The following is a 16429-nucleotide window of genomic DNA, read 5'->3' on the forward strand; positions in this document are numbered from 1 at the left end:
CCAGGCTCAGGGTCTGGCGTCCGTGAGTGTGTGCACCCTCGCGTGCAAGCACGTCTGCTGTGTGGTGACAGGGCTCTCTCTGGTCCCAAGCTCGCCTTTCTTTCATGGCACCAGCATGAGGGGGGTGCTGGTGGTCCCTGGGAGGGGCTGTGGTGGGCCTCTGCGTCTCTGAGTCTCGCCCTGTGTGTGTGCGTGTGTGTCTGTGCGTGTGTGTGGGGGGCAAATCCTCAGGGATCTAGGGGTTGTGTTTGTGTCCACACGTAGGTTTCCGGAGGGTGTGAACGCGGCATCACTCGCCCCCACGACCCACCTCCTCCCTTCCCTGGTCTCTCCCGGACTCCAGACTCTGCCCCGTGGGTTTGGCTGGTGCTCTGTCTAGCGGCACTGCCCCCGCTGGATGCCGGCCCTCAGGGGCATCCTGTTGTGTGACGCTGGGTGTGAGTGTGGCTTGGGTGCCTGTGTGTGGGCGTCAGTATGACGGTCCTGTGTGTGCCCCGAGGCCCAAGACGTGTCAGTGTGCCGCTGAAGCGTGTCCAGCACACACGCCTGAGTGTGTGTACGAGCGTGAGGGAGTGTGTGTCCGTGCTCCTGTCCGGGAGGGGGCCGCTCCCTCCACATCAGCTGTGTCAACAAAGCCCCTGCCTTCCTTCCGGAGGCCCCTTCAGGACTGTCGCCCCAGCCCCTTCCCCAGGCGCCGACTTTGATTGACTGCGTGGACCGCAAGGTTGTGAAGTACGTGAGCGGGTGTGGACTGAAGAGAGTAAAAGTGTGTGCGAGCATGCGGGTGAGGCCCGAGCGTTCCCTGGCCAACACCAGCCCTCAGGAACTGCTTGGGGGACCCCAGGCCACTTGAGCCTTGCTCAGGTCCCTGGGCTGGTTCATCCTCCCTTTTATAGCCGCGGTTGGCGACAGTCCTGTAATTACCTGGAGCCAGACGCTATGGCGAAAGCCAAGAGCTTGGAGCCTACCCTCGGGGGGAGGGGCCGTATCTGCCCCCCCACGGGGCCAAGCCACGGGAAGCCGGACCTCCCCAGGGTCCCATCCCAGGATAGTCATGGGTTGTGCCTGAGGCTGCTGGTGCTGCCCCCCGCCCCGGCCTGACCACAGCATCTCATGCTCTTCCCTGTGCCGCCCCCCACCCCCCGGTCAGTCCAGGGGCTGAGCTACCCAGCCTGTGTGTCCCCACCCCCTCCTGCCTGTGTCCCTCATGCCAGCCGTGCCCCCTACCTAGCTCAGGTCCTTCATCCCACATTCCAGCCCATGTGTCCTGCCCAACCGATGTCCCCTGCGGCCCAGCTCAGCCCCTGACCCCAGGTCTGCCAGCTGAGCAGAACAGGGAGCGTGAGGGAGACCGTGTAAGGCTTTGGGGCTGAGTAGTGCTGTCTGGACAGGACAGGTCTACCCCCAAGGCCTTAGCAACTGAAACGGGAGGGAAGGAGAGAAGGCCGAAAGGGGTAGGAGAAGCCCTGGGATGCAAGGTGGGCCAGGACCTCACCCCTTCTGCCCCAGCCTAGAGCACAAGGGTAGGGCTGAGCCCAGAGCATTCCTCGGTGAAGCTCCCCGCGCCCCTCAGGGTTTAGCACCCACCCCTGCAGGTTCCCAACCCAGGGGACAAGCCCAGCCCGGATAGCAAATGGTCCTGTTCCTCTTCCCTCTCCATGGCCGGGTTAGAGTGACTGGCGCCCAGAAGCGGAGGGCGTTGCCGCTCTGAGCCTCACTCCCCAAACCCAAATCTGTGTCTGCTCCTGCCATTAGCTGTGTCCTGAGGAGCCTCCGGGGCAACGCTCTGAATTCCCTCATGTGTGCGTGCTACTGTGGCCCCTCTGGAGGTCCTTGCTGAGGCAGCCAGAGGGACACAGGCAGGGGCCAAGGAGTCCCTGTCAGGGTGGACGTGCTGCCCTGTGGAGCCCGCACAGGGCTGGGGCTTGGGGGGAACAGCACAGCCTCGGGGCTGGGGCTTGATGGGGGAGACAGCACAGCCCCCCCCGAGCAGACAGTAAGGGCACCCCAGCAGATGGTGGTTCAGCCTGCTCCTCCCCAACACCCCGATTGTCTTGCTCAGTCCCAGATCCCATACTTTGTTCTGTGCTATCCTGCACTGCCCTGTCTGATCCATCAGTAGGTGTTGAGTCTGGACTGTGGGTCCCCTTCCATCCCACCTGCCCCCTCTTGCCCTCAGGCCCTGTCCCTGGTGTCACCTCAGCATTGCCTTGATCAGGACTCCCTGGGCTGGGCTGACCTTGATGCCACGAGGCAGGGACCCTGTGCCAGGCAGGCTCAGGGTCACCGGTGTCTGTCCATCTAAGCGTTGACCCTCCGCCCCCCTTACAGGCTCTATGAACTAGAGGCTTGCCTGAAAGGAGGTCCCACAGGAAGGCGAAAGCCCCAGCTACGGGGGAAATGGTCCTTTCTCGCTAGCCACTGCTTGGGCTGGTTTAAGAGGTTTCAAGTATCGGCCTTGGATCCCTGGGAAGTTGTCAGTCTCTTCTGGGGCCTGGCAGCACGGGGAAGGGGACGGGAGCTCAGGACACCCGAGTCCTAGTGCTGCTCTGCCGTGTGCGTGTGTCCGCGTGGGTGGACGAGTCACTCACCCTTCTGAGCTTTAGTTTTCCTGTCCTTTGGCTTTTTTCTTTTTTAAAGTGTATTTATTTAAGTCATCTCTACACCCAGCGTGGGACTCGAACCCACGATCCTGAGCTCAAGAGTCGCGTGCTCCTCTGACTGAGCCGGCCAGGCGCCCCTAGTTTTCCTCCCCTTAAAATGTGGGGTTCAGACTGGTTCACCCAATCCAGATTGGAGGTCCTTTGATGTCTTTCTCTCCAGACGCCATGTGACTTGGTGGAGAGAGTGGTGGGAGGCAATCAGGATGTGTGGGAAGCAGCTCCAGGAAGTGGTAGAAGTTCCAGTGGGCAGAGCATGACACAGTCACACCCACATTGAATGCCAGCCTTGCCAGGCCCTGCCCATGTGCCAGGCCCCTGTGACCCTAACCCAGGGACGTGGCCTTTTAGACCCTGAGGCTTCCCATCTGTGCTTTGGGGATGGGGAGGCTTCCAAGGGCACGGTGCTCCTAGCACGTGGGAAACACCTGGGTGCAGCGCCTGGTACACAGTATGTGCTCAAATGGTTCTGCTTCCTGCCCCCCAGTGCCTGGCCCTCTGTCTGGACTGCTCAATTATTTTTTAAAGATTTTTTAAATTTTGGAGGCACCTGGGTTCCTCAGTGAGCCTTCGGCTCAGGTCGTGATCTCAGGGTCCTGGGATCAAGCCCCACATCGGGCTCCCTGCTCAGCGGGGAGCCTGCTTCTCCCTCTCCCTCTGCCTACCGCTCTGCCTACTTGTGTTCTCTCTCTGTCAAATAAATTAATAAAATCTGATTTTATTTATTTATTTGAGGGGGAAAGAACACGAGCTTGGGGGAGGGGCAGAGGGAGAGGGAGACCCCCAGCTGAGCAGGGAACCTGATGTGGAGCTGGATCCAGGACCCTGGGACCATGACCCCAGCCAAAGGCAGACGCTTAACTGACTGAGCCACCCAGGTGCTGAGGGACTGCCGGATTTTGAACCTACTAAGCACACCCCCCCCCCCCAAGCATGCCAGCCCCTGTCCCATGTGGCCCTGGGATGTGAGGAGCCTGCAGCTTAGGCCCACTGTTTAGGTTCCTTCAAGGCCTTCCCTACTTTCCCCAGTTGGACCCCCGCTGTGTGCACCCCCTCCTCCCAGCAGCCTCTTCCCTGTCTCCAGACAGGAGGGTGTGTGTTCCCCGGGCGTTTAGCCATAGAGCACTTGGTTATAGGGTCCTGCCCGTGTGTGTTACTGATTCCTCTTCACGTATCGACACATGCTATATGAGCTTATGTGAGGGCAGAGACTGTCTTTGCATCCCCAGTACCCAGGCCAGAGCCTGGCACTCAGCAGGTGCTCAGGAAGTCGCTGGAATCCACAAAGGACTGGAATGGATGAGCCAACCTCTTCAGTCTCATCTCTGGTGGGGAGCCTCAGACTGGTCGCCCGGCTGCCCTGGTTCTTTCCCCACACGTCTCCCTGCTCTGCCAGTAGGAAACCTACCCACGTGCCACGGTCCAGCTGAAATTCCATTTCCCATATTTTATGGGTGCAGAGTGGGGAGAAGACCTAGTCCCTGCCGCCAGGGAGGGCTCATTCTCGGGATGCTGCTGGCAGGAGCCACAGGGGCAGAGGAGGGGCCCTCAGTCAGGACCCAGCCTGCCCAGTTAGAGAACTGGGGTGGGATGGGGTCCCAAGGGTGCACAGCTTGGCCATAAGGCCCCGCGTCCCTGGCAGGTTTTGGCTCCTGTTGTCACCCCCTCCTCCCACAGTGCCGCCTGCACAAGCCTGACCCCACCCGGCCTGGAGGGGCCATGTGACCTCTCCGCCTGCTCTGTCTGATAGCCGCAGGGCGCTGGAGTTATGTGGGACCCCAGCCCCAACACACTCTCAGCCCTTGGGCCATAATGGTTTAAATGAATAAAATAAAATTACAAAGGATTATAAAGGAAACCAATTACATGGAAACACAGTTATCAAAACATTTACATTTTTTGGTGTAGAAAATATATAGGCTTCTTTATTAACACATTAAAAACAAGGACAGTCTAACAACCATGGTCCTTTCAAAGTAGTGATGAGAACACACGGTGTTTTGAGAGACCTTCAGAAACGGCAGTGGAGCCTGAAAGCATCTGTGATTTCTGTTGGTTACAAAGACACAGGCCCTCTTGGCTTGTTGCCCAAGTACATAAAAGAATGTTTAATTTCAGTTACAGGTACGTGAAAACAAAGGTGATTTTTTTCCCTATCTAGGTTCGCAACCCCCCTGAAACCCAGAAACTCCAGTCAAGACCCTGATTGCAGAGTGGAACGAATGGGAAGCAAGGAGAAACCATCCTGAGCCTCAGCCATGGCGCCCTCACACTGGCCCTGAGACACCTGCAGCCCAGCTCAAACCTCTGGGGGGAAATGTGAGCCTCCTGGAGGGTGAATGATTTGCCCAAAGGTTGCCAGGCCCAGCTCCGAAGCCCCTGTGGCCCCCGCCACACACAGCTGTCTCCTTAAGGGAGACTGAGCCACAGAAGGTGCTCCGCGGACCCTTCCGCCGGAGTCTGCCCCCCCCCCCGCCCCGTGACCTGGGGTTTAACCAGCATGCAGAAGGGAGATGTCCCCTGAAATCACACACACTTAGTTATTTTTATCTCCAGTTTATTTTTTTAGACTAAGAGCAGAGTATGAAAGTCACAGCCAAAGCACTTGAAAAAGGCCCGGGAGGATGGGTGGGGCCACAGAGGGTGGGCGGGGCAAGGTCGTGGGATTTGGGTCCTGGCTCAGGGCTGGAGGGGAGGGGGCGTTGTTGTCTCACGGTCTCCAAAAGTGTCTGTGCGTTGCATAGGTCTTGTCTTCACAGAAGACACAAGAGGGGCCAGGGGGTCCCCCAGTGGGGGGGCCTAGCCTGGTGGGGAAGGGGTCTGAAGCTGGGAGGGGATGTCAAGGAAGGTCAGGGAGTTAAGGAGGGAGAGGGAGTCTGTCCGTCTGTACATTATATATAGAGATATAGAGTCTGTACATGCCTGCTGGCACCCCAATGCCCACCCCTGTCACCCTTGTCCACTGCCCGCCGCCCCCCAGGGGTGTCTACTTGTAAACTTGGATTCAATCCAAACCACAATCCTGGGAGCAGGAGTGGGAGGAGGACGTGCTTATTGCTGTAAACAGGGGAAGGGGGCAGTGGGCCACCCCCTCGCCCATCTAGTCCCCTCCCTGTGTTCTGCCCCTAGAAGAGAATGATGGGGGTGCCTCCCACGCTTGGATCTGCTCTCTCTGGGGCATATTTGTCTCCAGGGTGACAACAGGGGAAGGTACCAGGGGTCAGAGAAAGGTACCAGAGCCACAAGGCCACCTGGGACCCGTGGCTGTCCCTGCGTCTGGTCCACTACAGTGCCCTACGTGGGGAGAGAGGGGGCAAAGGGGACGGGCACAGATGAAGGTGCAGACCCCGCTTCCAGCCATCGGAGGAGGGATCTAGGCCCCACAGCTAGGCTTCCCTCGGAGAGGTCAAAGTCTCCCTGCCCTTTCCCAGCCCCACGTCTCCCCGCCTAGGCAGGGGCAGAGCTAGGAGGCCAAGAGTGTCATGAGGAAGAAGGCGATGCCCACCGCCAGGGGCAGGTGTTCCCTCTTGGGGCTGGTCCCGCTGATGCTCTTCTCAAGCTTGGGCACCTGGGGATTCTCTCCCTCAAAGTCTTCTGTGGGCAGATGAATAGAGACACTGGTGAGGGCTGGGCTGTGCGCGCGGGCAGGGCACGCGGCAGCGGCAGCAGCAGTGGAGCCGGGACGTGACCACCCACGGGGGGGGGGTGTAGGAGGGATCCGTGCCCCAGGAAGGCATGCGAGGTGAGCAGGCACCGGGGAGGGGGCTGCGGTTCCAGCAGTGGCCACCAGAGGGCGCTGCGCAGACTCACCCAGCACGTTGATCTTCACATGGGGGCCCATGGTGAACTGGGGGAGGGTGGGGGCCGGCTTCTCCCCGGAGTGCGATGCTGCGGGGCGGGGTGCGGGTGGGAGAGAGGAGGGGAGAGTCAGGGCCAGGATCCCCCCCGCTACAGCTGGGGAGCGAGTCCCCGCTCCTGTGCCCCCCCTCCGCCCCCGGGAGCCAGGGGAGCCCCGAAGCAGGGAGCCGAGGACGCGGTCGCGGCTGGGCGCCGACGGCACTCACTGGAGGCGCAGCAGACGAACACCTTCATCCTCAGACACTTCCAGTGCAGGCTGTGGGTGGGCGTGGCTGGGGACGAGACGGGGCCTGAGCTGCGTTCTCCCGCTCCGCGCCCCACCGCGCCGCCCCCGCCCGGGCGGCGGCTCCGCGGCTCCGCGGCTCCCCGGCCCTTGGTCGCGAGCCACGGTGGCCCCGCCGTCAGTCCGAGAAGCCCCTTTGGTCCCAGCGCTCACAAACCCTGAGCCCTGAGGTCTCAGTCCCGGGGCGTCCCTCACGGAAGCAGTGACCCTGACCCAAACGTCGGGCTGTCACTAACCCTCTCTCAGCCTCAGACGCCGTCTGAGCCGAAGCCCTAAGGCCGCCAGGCCCCACGCGGCATCCCGGGTGTCGCGCCCAGGGACGCGGACCACGCGGCAACCACGTGGCCCCGCCCCCTGGGGACCCCACCCGCGGCCGGCACTCTGACACTCGCCTTTAGGCCCACCCCCACCCCCCATCCCGGGCCCCTACGGACACCACCCCCGGCCGGCACTCTGACACTCGCCTTTAGGCCCACCCCCCACCCCCATCCCCGGCCCCTGCGGACCCCACCAACTGGCGGGCACTCTGACACTTGCCTTTAGGCCCACCCCCACCCCCCATCCCCGGCCCCTGCGGACCCCATCCCCTGGCCGGCACTCTGACACTCGCCTTTAGGCCCACCCCCACCCCCCATCACCGGCCCCTGCGGACCCCACCCCCTGGCGGGCACTCTGACACTCGCCTTTAGGCCCACCCCCACCCCCCATCCCCGGCCCCTGCGGACCCCACCCCCTGGCGGGGACTCTGATACTCGCCTTTAGGCCCACCCCCACCCCCCATCCCCGGCCCCTGCGGACCCCATCCCTGGCCTGCACTCTGACACTCGCCTTTAGGCCCATCCCCACCCTCCATCCCCGGCCCCTGGGCCCTCTCACCCCCTGGCCCTCACTCACTTTTTCCGGCCCCGCCCAGCCCCCAAGACCCCAGCCCGGGGACCCCACCCCCTGCCCGTCTCTCAGGTACGCTCTTTAGGCCCCACCCCCTGGCCGCCTCCCAGGTACGCTCTTTAGGCCCCGCCCCTGGCCCTCCGCGACACTTAGGCCACGCCCCCTCGGGGCCCCACCCCGGCGCTCACTCCTCCAGGCCCCGCCCAAGCCCCGCCCCCGGCCGTCACTCACAGATGTAGTAGTACTCGTGGCCGGCGTGGAACTCGTAGCCCAGCGAGAAGGCGCTGTAGCGCTGGAACTTCTCCGAGAACTTGATGGGGCTGTGGGGGGCGTGCGGGCGGTTGCACTCCCAGCGCTTGAAGCCTTGGCTGGCGTTGCAGGTGCGGTAGCCGGCGTGGCTCACCATGTACAGCACGTACTGCTCTGCCCCGCCCCCGGGGCCCGGCCCCGCCCCGGGGCCCACCCCCGAGCTGTTGTAGTGAGGGCAGTAAATATCCAGGTAATCGTTCACATTCACCTGCACCGTGTAGCCCTCTCGTCGCAGGCTGCGGGAGAGAGGAAGCAGGTCAGGGAGAAGAAACCCCACGCCAACCCTCTTCCCACGTCGCCGCTCCGCAGACCTTCCCTAGGTCTTCGGAGCTGCCTCTCCTCTCAGTCCCTGTCTCTGTCCCCAGGGCCCTAGTGCCACCAGTCAGTCCCACACTAGCCTTCAACGCCCACGCCTTGTGCTGTCCTCCTGGTGGCCGCCAGAGGGCAGCCAAGGCGCAGGGAAGCCGGGCCTGCCTCTATAGAAGAGGCGGGGGAGAAGGGAACGTACGCTTTGGTTACCACAGAAACGGCGCAGGCCCCAGCGACTCCCAGACCCAGGCCCGGATTTCCTCTGTCCATCCCCCATAATTCACCACTGGCGAGGAGTGGTAGGGGACTGGAAAGCAAGGGGGATCCCAGAGATGCGCACCCTCCATCACCTCTCCCAGCATGCTTTCCTGCCGTTGCCAGTCCAGCCCCAAGGCCAGTCGGCCAGGACCCGACCTCACAGACGCACGTGTGCAGGCTTCATGCACATACACGCAGAAGTTCCGTGGCGCACACACAAATATGTCCACCGTCCACTCGGGCGGCACTCACCTAGAAGAGCTAGGCTGCATGTGTGTTGGACTTGCATACCAGGATGGGTTGCCCCCAGCCATCTCAGGGTCTCTCGCTGCCCCCCACCCCCCTGCTGCATCCCCCGCCCCAGACACACACACACACACACACACACACGCACGCACACAGGCACATGCCCTCTCTACACTATTACTGGCAATTAAGGTCCCCAATAACGTGAGACAACAGATTGGGGAACTAAGGGACTCAACACCAAGGCTCCACGTGGTATCATGCCAGCCAGCCAAAACTTCCATCTCCATCCATCTTCTTCCACAACCTGGCACCACTGCCCCCTTCATGGTGCTAGGCAGAGTAGTGGGCATGGTGCCCAGACAAGATGGCTGTGCCTCATACTTCGTTGATCCTTCTATGGGACACAGAAGCAGATGCTGGGTCCCTTGTAATCCCCACCTGCCTTGCCAGGCATCATCAAAGTGTTGGTCTTAATGGTGGTGCCTAGTGGTTCGGGGATGGGAAAAACATCTGAATGGAGAAAGAAACTCAGAGAAGTAGGCAGGAGTGCCCCCCAATTTCTTTAGGGTAGGAATGTACACATCTTGTCAGAGAGGAGAACATGGTGGGCACAGAAGGCCTGGGGTACTTGGCAGCATGTCAAACCAATGGGGTCTCTAGTCCCTGGGAACACCCTGAAGGGAGGGACTGGCTCCCCGTGTCACCAAGCACCTCCCAGTTCCACAAATAGTAATTAGATCCATTAGGGAAACAAGCTTGGAGGCCTCCAAATTGGGTGGAGCCTGGAGGGTCCCTCCCCACCTTACCCTACTTGCTTGGCCTGGCTTGTGCCGCCCCCTCCCCAAGCACTCCCTTCCAAGCCTGGCAATAAGCAGAGGTGAGAGCTGGTGCCCGGGCACCTCAGTAGGAATGGGCACAGCCTTCTTGAGTCATCAGGAATGCCACCAGTCCCACTTGGTTCCCACGGGAGTGATGGGTCACTTAGGCCCCTCCCTGGCCCTGGCACTCAGGTGGGCAGGAGTCTCGGCCTGGGGCACTGGGAGCAGGAAAACGGGTTAGACCAGGCCTGGCTCCTGGCGCCACCTGGGTTTGCCTCTCTATCCCCAACTTCCAAGACTAGTGTTGCTCCCCCACAGGCTTTGAGTAGGGGGCCACCAGGGATAGGGAGCCGGGCCTAAAGCCACTGCTGCACAGCCACCGTCTTTGAGCCCCACCTAGGTTTCCAGCCCTGCTCTGAAGTGGCCCCTCCCTGGGGCACTGCCCAGATTCCCCTACAACACAGCCCATTCTCGCAAGGAGTAAGCCAAGGCCAGAGCTATTGGGACAGGTAACCTCAGTTTCCTCAACAGGGCGGGGACGAGCTTTATGGAAAGGTGGCTGGACGAGCTCCGGTGAAGAGAAGCCATCTTTTACCCCTCCCTGGGCTGGGTGGCAGGAAGAGCCCCTGAAATCCCCCCAAGCTGGGCATGTGGAAGGAAGAGTGGCTTGTGGAATAGCTGTGGGCAGCTGGTATCTAGTGGGCAGGGGGCTGGTGGGCAGGGACCGGGTGCCAGAGTCCCCAGTCCCAACTCCTGGGAGACCTGCGTGAGGTGTCTGCTTGGCTTGGGCACTTTAATTGAATCTGTCATCCTCCCTCCCCTGGCAGTGGAGAGAGAGGTGCCACCAGGCCCAGCAAAGCTCGGCAGCTAACTCCTCCTCTAGGGCAGCAGCTCCCCATCCCTGGGGGGTGCGTGGGGGGACCTGGGGGCTGGGGTGTGCCTGCCCCTTCAAACAGTTCTCTATTCTTCTTCCCTTCATCCCCTGCTGGCCTCCACCCCTCCCGAAGAAAGGCGAGTGCTGACACACCCCACCTAGAGGGGGTGCCCCCTCACCCCGTTATTTCGTCTCTCCCGGCTCTCACCGCCTCCGGGGCGCATTCCGACCCTTCTCTGTAACTCCTTCAGTGCCCCGCCTGCTCGAGCCTGGTGGGGTGGGCGGCGGGGGAGCAGGGAAGGAGCAAACTTCTCCCCGCGGGGCAATTAGGGACAGGTAAACAGGGTGTCTAACAAGACCAGGGAGTGGGGAAGGCATCCCAAGGGGCCCTGAACTTGTTTAATCCCTGCCCCCACGCCTAGAAGCCGGGATGCAGAGCTAAAGAAGTGGAGGAGAGATGGCAAGACACAGACCCGGGTTCTCCTCCCCTCTAGCGCGGCCCCGAGGCGGCGCGCCGCTCGCTCCAGCAGGCGAGGCTGGACCACGTGCGCGCGGCGTGGGGTCCGCGCGCCCGGCTTGGGTTGGGTGGGTGGCGGGAACGTTCGCGGGGCGGCGCGTGCTCGCTCACACCCCCGCACCCCTCCAGGCGCTCCCTGCGCCCCACCCCGCCGGGTCTCGCCATCCCTGGGCCGCGGCCCGGGCTTCTCCGGGCTTCTCCGGCCGGCGTCGGTCGGGTGGGGGAGAGGCAGCGCGCCCCACATCCCCGCCCCCTCCCTGCGACAGCGGCGGGCGGCGGCGAAGGTTTATTGATCTGCAGCGGCGGCGAAGAGCGAGAGACCCGCCGAAAGCGAGACACACACGGAGTGAGAGGAGACGCGCGCAGCGAGAGGGGAGACTAACAAACCCGGGTCCCCGAGCGGGGACAGAGCGAGACACAGCGAAAGAGAGGGAGAGAAAGAGGACCAGAATAAGAACGGAGGGAGGCGTGGAGAAAGGAACAGACGTGGGGGCCGATCGGGGAGGCCCCCAGACAGCAGAGACTGAGACGGCTCTTGGTGGCCGGCAAGGGGGTGCGGGGCAGAGGCTCGGTGGCAGGGAGAATACGCGCGCAGAGGGAAAGACCAACAGGGACATAGTACAGCCTCAATAAATATTTGTTGAATGAACGTGTGAATGAAAGAGACATCAGCAACAGAAACATTTCAGAGAGAAAGAGGTAGGGAACCGGCTAGAGAAAGATGTTCCCGAGGCTTCTTGAGTCAGGGGCGAATAATAGCGCCTTGCTCCGTTCTGCAGAGCAATGAAGCACAGGGCCAGGGGGCATACATTTGGCCATCAGCCGGTCCTCCCACCCCCACCCCAAATTCAATTCCGGGCTCAGGGGACCCCCTCGACCTCACATTCTCCTTCTTCCTTCCAGTATAGTACCCCTCATCTCTAGTTTCTGGGCCAGGTTGGGAACTGATCTCTCCAACTGGAGGATCAAACCGAGAGCCTGAGTGGGGGGACGAGGGACGAGATCACGACTGCCGTGCAGGGCACTGCCCCCAGGTCTGTCAAAGCAGGCCTCTGCACGTGTCCCCACCAGCACCCTCCCACGTGACCCCAGGAGGCGGGGTCGCAAGACCCTCTCCACGTGACCCCAAGGGGCAGAGACCCTCAGCACGTGACAGGGGGTGGGAGCCCGGCGCCCAGCTCACGTGACCGGGGGGAGGGGGCGCAGGAGCCTGTGGCTCGGCCCGGCCCCGCCCCCAGCTCCCTGGCCCTCTCCACTCCCGGCTCCGGAGCACGTCGCTCTCACGATTTATGGGGCCGCGGCTGCCGCAGTGAGGGAGCCGGGGAGCCCGGGCGCAGCGGCAACAAAGGCCGAGGAAGCGAGGCGGGGGCGGCGGCGTCCTCCCAGCCGGGTGCGCGCCCCCTCCCACCTCTGCCGGTCCAGACCTGCGGGGGAGCGGGGAAGACAGGAGGCTCCCGGAACCGGGCTCCCCCACCCCCTCCCAGGGCTTTCACCTGAGCCCAGGTGTATGCGGGGGAGGGGAACCTGATCAACAACACCCCCCCCCCACAGCCGTTCCCGCACACCCCGGCTCCGGCTTCCCCTAAGAACGCGGGGGGTGCCCCGAGGGTGGTGGGAACCCGTGGCCCCTCACCTGCGTACTCTCCACTCCCCGCCAGACTCTAGCGGGGCGGGGGGAGGCGGACGTGTGAGTCTGAGGGAGGGGGACGAGCTAAATAGAACAGGGAGTCAGCCCCCAGCACCCCCCGGAGTTCTTCGAGTCCCGCTCCGGGGGGGAGGGGCCTCATCCCCACCCCCGAGGTTTCCATGGGAAGCGAGAGGGGGGCGTCGTTGGCTCATCCCCACCCCCAGTCTGACACTCCGGGCGCGAGCAGGGAGAGAGGGGGAGGCGCGGAGCCCCAAACAACAAAGAGCGGAGCGGCGAACGGCAGCCCCTCCCCCGGGAGGTTGGGGGTCGCGGCCGCCCGGCCCTCCCGGTCCCCTCCCCTGGGGCCTAGCCAGTTGCTCCCGAGTCGCCCCCCAGGGTGGGAAGCCAGAGGTAGTGCCGCCGCCGCCGCCGCCTAGGCAGGTGTGACAGTGACCCCCGCGTCCCTAGGGATGCCCCCAACACACAGACACACACGGAGGCACGGCGGGGAGGAGAAGACAAGGGCAGCGAGGACTGAGCAGATCGAGGACCTGGCCCCGCAGCCGGCACCCAGCCTCCGCGCCACACACCCCGGGAAACCACACGGCCGCCCTGACACCCGCCCAGACCGCGGCGGCGCCGGCAGCCACCCCAGCCCAGACGCGGCCGGCCACGCGGACAGCGACCGCAGCCCCCTCCCCGCCCCGCCGCCCGCTCCCACCCCCAGACGATCGCCGACGCAGACACACAAATCACACACTCAGACACACACGCACACTGACAGCCGCGCACGCCTGCTCACACTTGGAGCCACACGCCGTCCCCAGGCCGGGCGTGTGTGTGCGTGTGTGACACGCCGACATCTGCCTGCCTCTCTTCCTTTCACCGGTACCCCACGTTTCCATCCCCACCAAGCAGCACCTCCAAGACCCCGGCCTCGGCGACCCAGCCCCAGCTCACCGCCGCTTGGCTTTCCCCCACAACCAGGGCAACCCATTCGGCTTCCTTCTGAGGAGGTGCAGGGCCGGACTCCCTGCCTCAGCTCTGGACCCCACTTTTAAAGCAGGAGTCGTAGACAGAACCCCTCGAAAGCCTCACCGCTGAAAACGGGTCATCCCTGCCCCCCCCCCGTGCGACGGCCCAGCACGGCTGAAGGGGGCGAAGATGGGGGACTGTGCGGTGGGGGCACGCTATTCCAGGGGCGGTGCGGAGAGAAGGCAAGGTGGGGTGCGGTGTCCCCCGAGCAGCCTCCTCCGCACGGCCCAAGTCCTCCTTCCTAGACCTCCAGAGCCTCTTTCAGACACCCCCCCCCGCGAGTTTCACAGACGCCCACAGAGTGTGTCCCCCTCTCCCTCGTTCCCAGCCCCCAGCCGTGCCTCCCAGGACCCCCACCCCAGGTGCCCTCAGGACTTCCCGGGCCCACCGGCTCCCCCTCTCGCAGACGCGGGACGCACTGGGCTCCCTGGGCCCCCGACTCACTGCTGGTTGGAGCTGTTCCAGTACACCGCATGCCGGTTTCCCATCGCCCCCCCGGGCCCCTGGGCCAGCAGCGGCAGCAGCGGCACGGGCACGAGCAGCAGCAGCAGCAGCAGCGGAGCCGCCGCCATCCCCGGAGCCGCCGCCGCCGCCGCCCCCCGACTGAGCCCCGCGCTCCCGGCTTCTCGCGTCTCCGCTCCCTGCCGCCGCCGCCGCCGCCGCCGCCGCCGCAGCCGCCGGCCCCCGAGCCTTAGGCCACGCCCCCAGCCCTTCCCTCCGCCCTCCGGGCGCGCCCCCGAAGCCCCGCCCCGGGCGCGCTCCCGCCTGGCCCCGCCCCGCTCGGGCCCGGAGCGCGCGGCGCTCGAGAGGTGGGGACGACGCTGCCCCCTCGGGAACAACCGGCCCGCACCTCCTCTCTCCCTCCGAGGTTTACTATTTGCTTCCGCGGGTCCCGGGCCTTCTGCTGCCCAGTCTCGACTGCCCTGGAGAAGGATTAGGGGGGCCCAAACCGGGGTCTCGATTTCCCGTGACCACATCCATCCCTGGGATGGGGCGAGGGAGATTTGAAAAGGAGCTGGGGGTCCAAGGACCGTTTCATAAACAGAACTAGACTCCCCTCCCCCGCTCCTTCTGAACGGTCTGCCCTCCGCTCCCTGCATGGCCCTCTTCCCGTGTGAATGAGGCCGGTGGGCTGCAGGGTGGAGAAGCTCCGTGGGCACCAAGGACTTGGCAGCAGCTGGCCCGAAGCCCCCAGCGGAGCATGAGGCTTGTGTTCTTTGGAGGTGAGGGAGAGGAGCTCCCCCGGGGAATGTCCATACTGGGTGTGCTGGAAGGGCCCAAGCACCTACAGAGGACTCCTCACTCACCCTCCAGCAGGGCCCCTCCGGGGCAGCCAGTGGTGTCCCTCGGCTTGGTCGCCCCTGGCCGCACTGACGAGAAGGCAGATCGTAGGCTCCAGCTTTCACCGTCATTGTCCCCACAGTGACGCCCAAGCACAGACATTGCACGCACACATTCTCCGGGACAGAGCCAGGGAACATAGAGCCAGAGCGCAGGACACAGACGTTTACACACACACAGGCCCCTGGCCGACACACACAGGGAGCTGCGCTCCGACAACCAGAGAGCCACAGACAGAGACATGGGAGCACACCCCAGACCACGCACACGCAGGGCCTCACGCACAAACACACATGCCCCCTGACACCACAGTTCCCTGTTCTCCTCCCGCCCCTTCTTGGCCCAGGAAGTAGAGTTGAGGGAAAGGGTCTAAGATCCAGGCCTGAGGGTGTCCAGCCCTCACTTCTTCTCTCTTGGAGAGGCTCAGACTAAGACGGACCAGGTGTCAGATCAGGTTCTGACCATCCACACCAACGACGGTGCCTGGGGAGACGGCTGTGGTGCTCTTTTCTCCTTTACTGCAGGAGAGAGGGCGAGCAGGCACCGTCCATCTGCTGACCCTTGGCAGGACAGGGGTCCCGACACAAGTCAGCCTCAGGTGCTGCGGTGGGGGCAGGGGATGGTGCCATCCAGCATGGGCCTTGTGCCTGGCTGCTGCCAGGCAAGAGTAGGCTCTGTCCTCCCTCAGCTCCCCTCCACCCCAGGAGATCTCCTCTCCCTTCTCAGGAGCCAGAAAATAAATTAGGCCTCTTGGGGTGGGAATGGGGGACTTTGCAAACAGCTCTCTCTTCCCCCAGACTCCTCACCCCCAGGGAGATTTGTTTCACCCAAATGATGCTAACTTGCCTACTCCAGGTGCCCCGGATCCCAGCCTCCTCCTCTGTCCCCACACTCCCTGCTATGCAAAGGGAGGCTTCTCTCTGTAGGGCCCACAGCTGGCAGAGGGGCTGCCCATTTACATATGGGTGGGAGCTGGCTGGTTTGGTCTAGGAGTTCCGATTTCATTTTAGAAGGCTTAAATCCCTTTTTGTAGAATCTAGGTCCCACTAATGGATGTGAGGCTTTTTCTACAGGACTCAGATACTCCTGTTTAGAAACTAGCACCCCCGTACCCACTCCCCATAACTGAGCCCTTCTCTTCAGGGTCTGGAGCCCTTTCTCTAGGATTTAAGCAGCTCTATCGGGTTGTTAAGTTCTGGGACACTCTCTACAGAGCCTAGGCCTCTGTCTATGGGATCTGGTGCTCTGACTGGACCTCTATCCAAATCAATTGCTGGCGGATTTGGGCTTTTGCGTGGTTTAGGATAAGCACCCTCTCTGCAGACCCAGTCTTTAGCGTGCATCTTTCCGCAAGCAGTGCCTTGTGCTGTTTCCTTCAGCAGGAAGTGGCCCTGTGTGTTTCT

The 16429-nt window shown here is 63.0% G+C and overlaps 1 protein-coding gene across 1 annotated transcript; it reads right to left on the reverse strand.

The window, feature by feature from the left end:
- Nucleotides 1-5216: 5216 nt before the first annotated feature.
- Nucleotides 5217-15097, reverse strand: EFNA3 (ephrin A3). The gene is made up of 6 exons (XM_026485041.3): nt 14993-15097; nt 14130-14608; nt 7921-8234; nt 6725-6790; nt 6471-6548; nt 5217-6254 (listed from the first exon to the last, which is right to left on the reverse strand). Exons 1-6 carry the CDS (start codon nt 15095-15097, stop codon nt 6124-6126), a joined length of 1173 nt encoding a protein of 390 aa, XP_026340826.2. The 3' UTR covers nt 5217-6123.
- Nucleotides 15098-16429: the final 1332 nt, after the last annotated feature.

This window comes from Ursus arctos, unplaced genomic scaffold (assembly GCF_023065955.2).
Source record: "Ursus arctos isolate Adak ecotype North America unplaced genomic scaffold, UrsArc2.0 scaffold_2, whole genome shotgun sequence".
Taxonomy (NCBI): Eukaryota; Metazoa; Chordata; class Mammalia; order Carnivora; family Ursidae; genus Ursus; species Ursus arctos.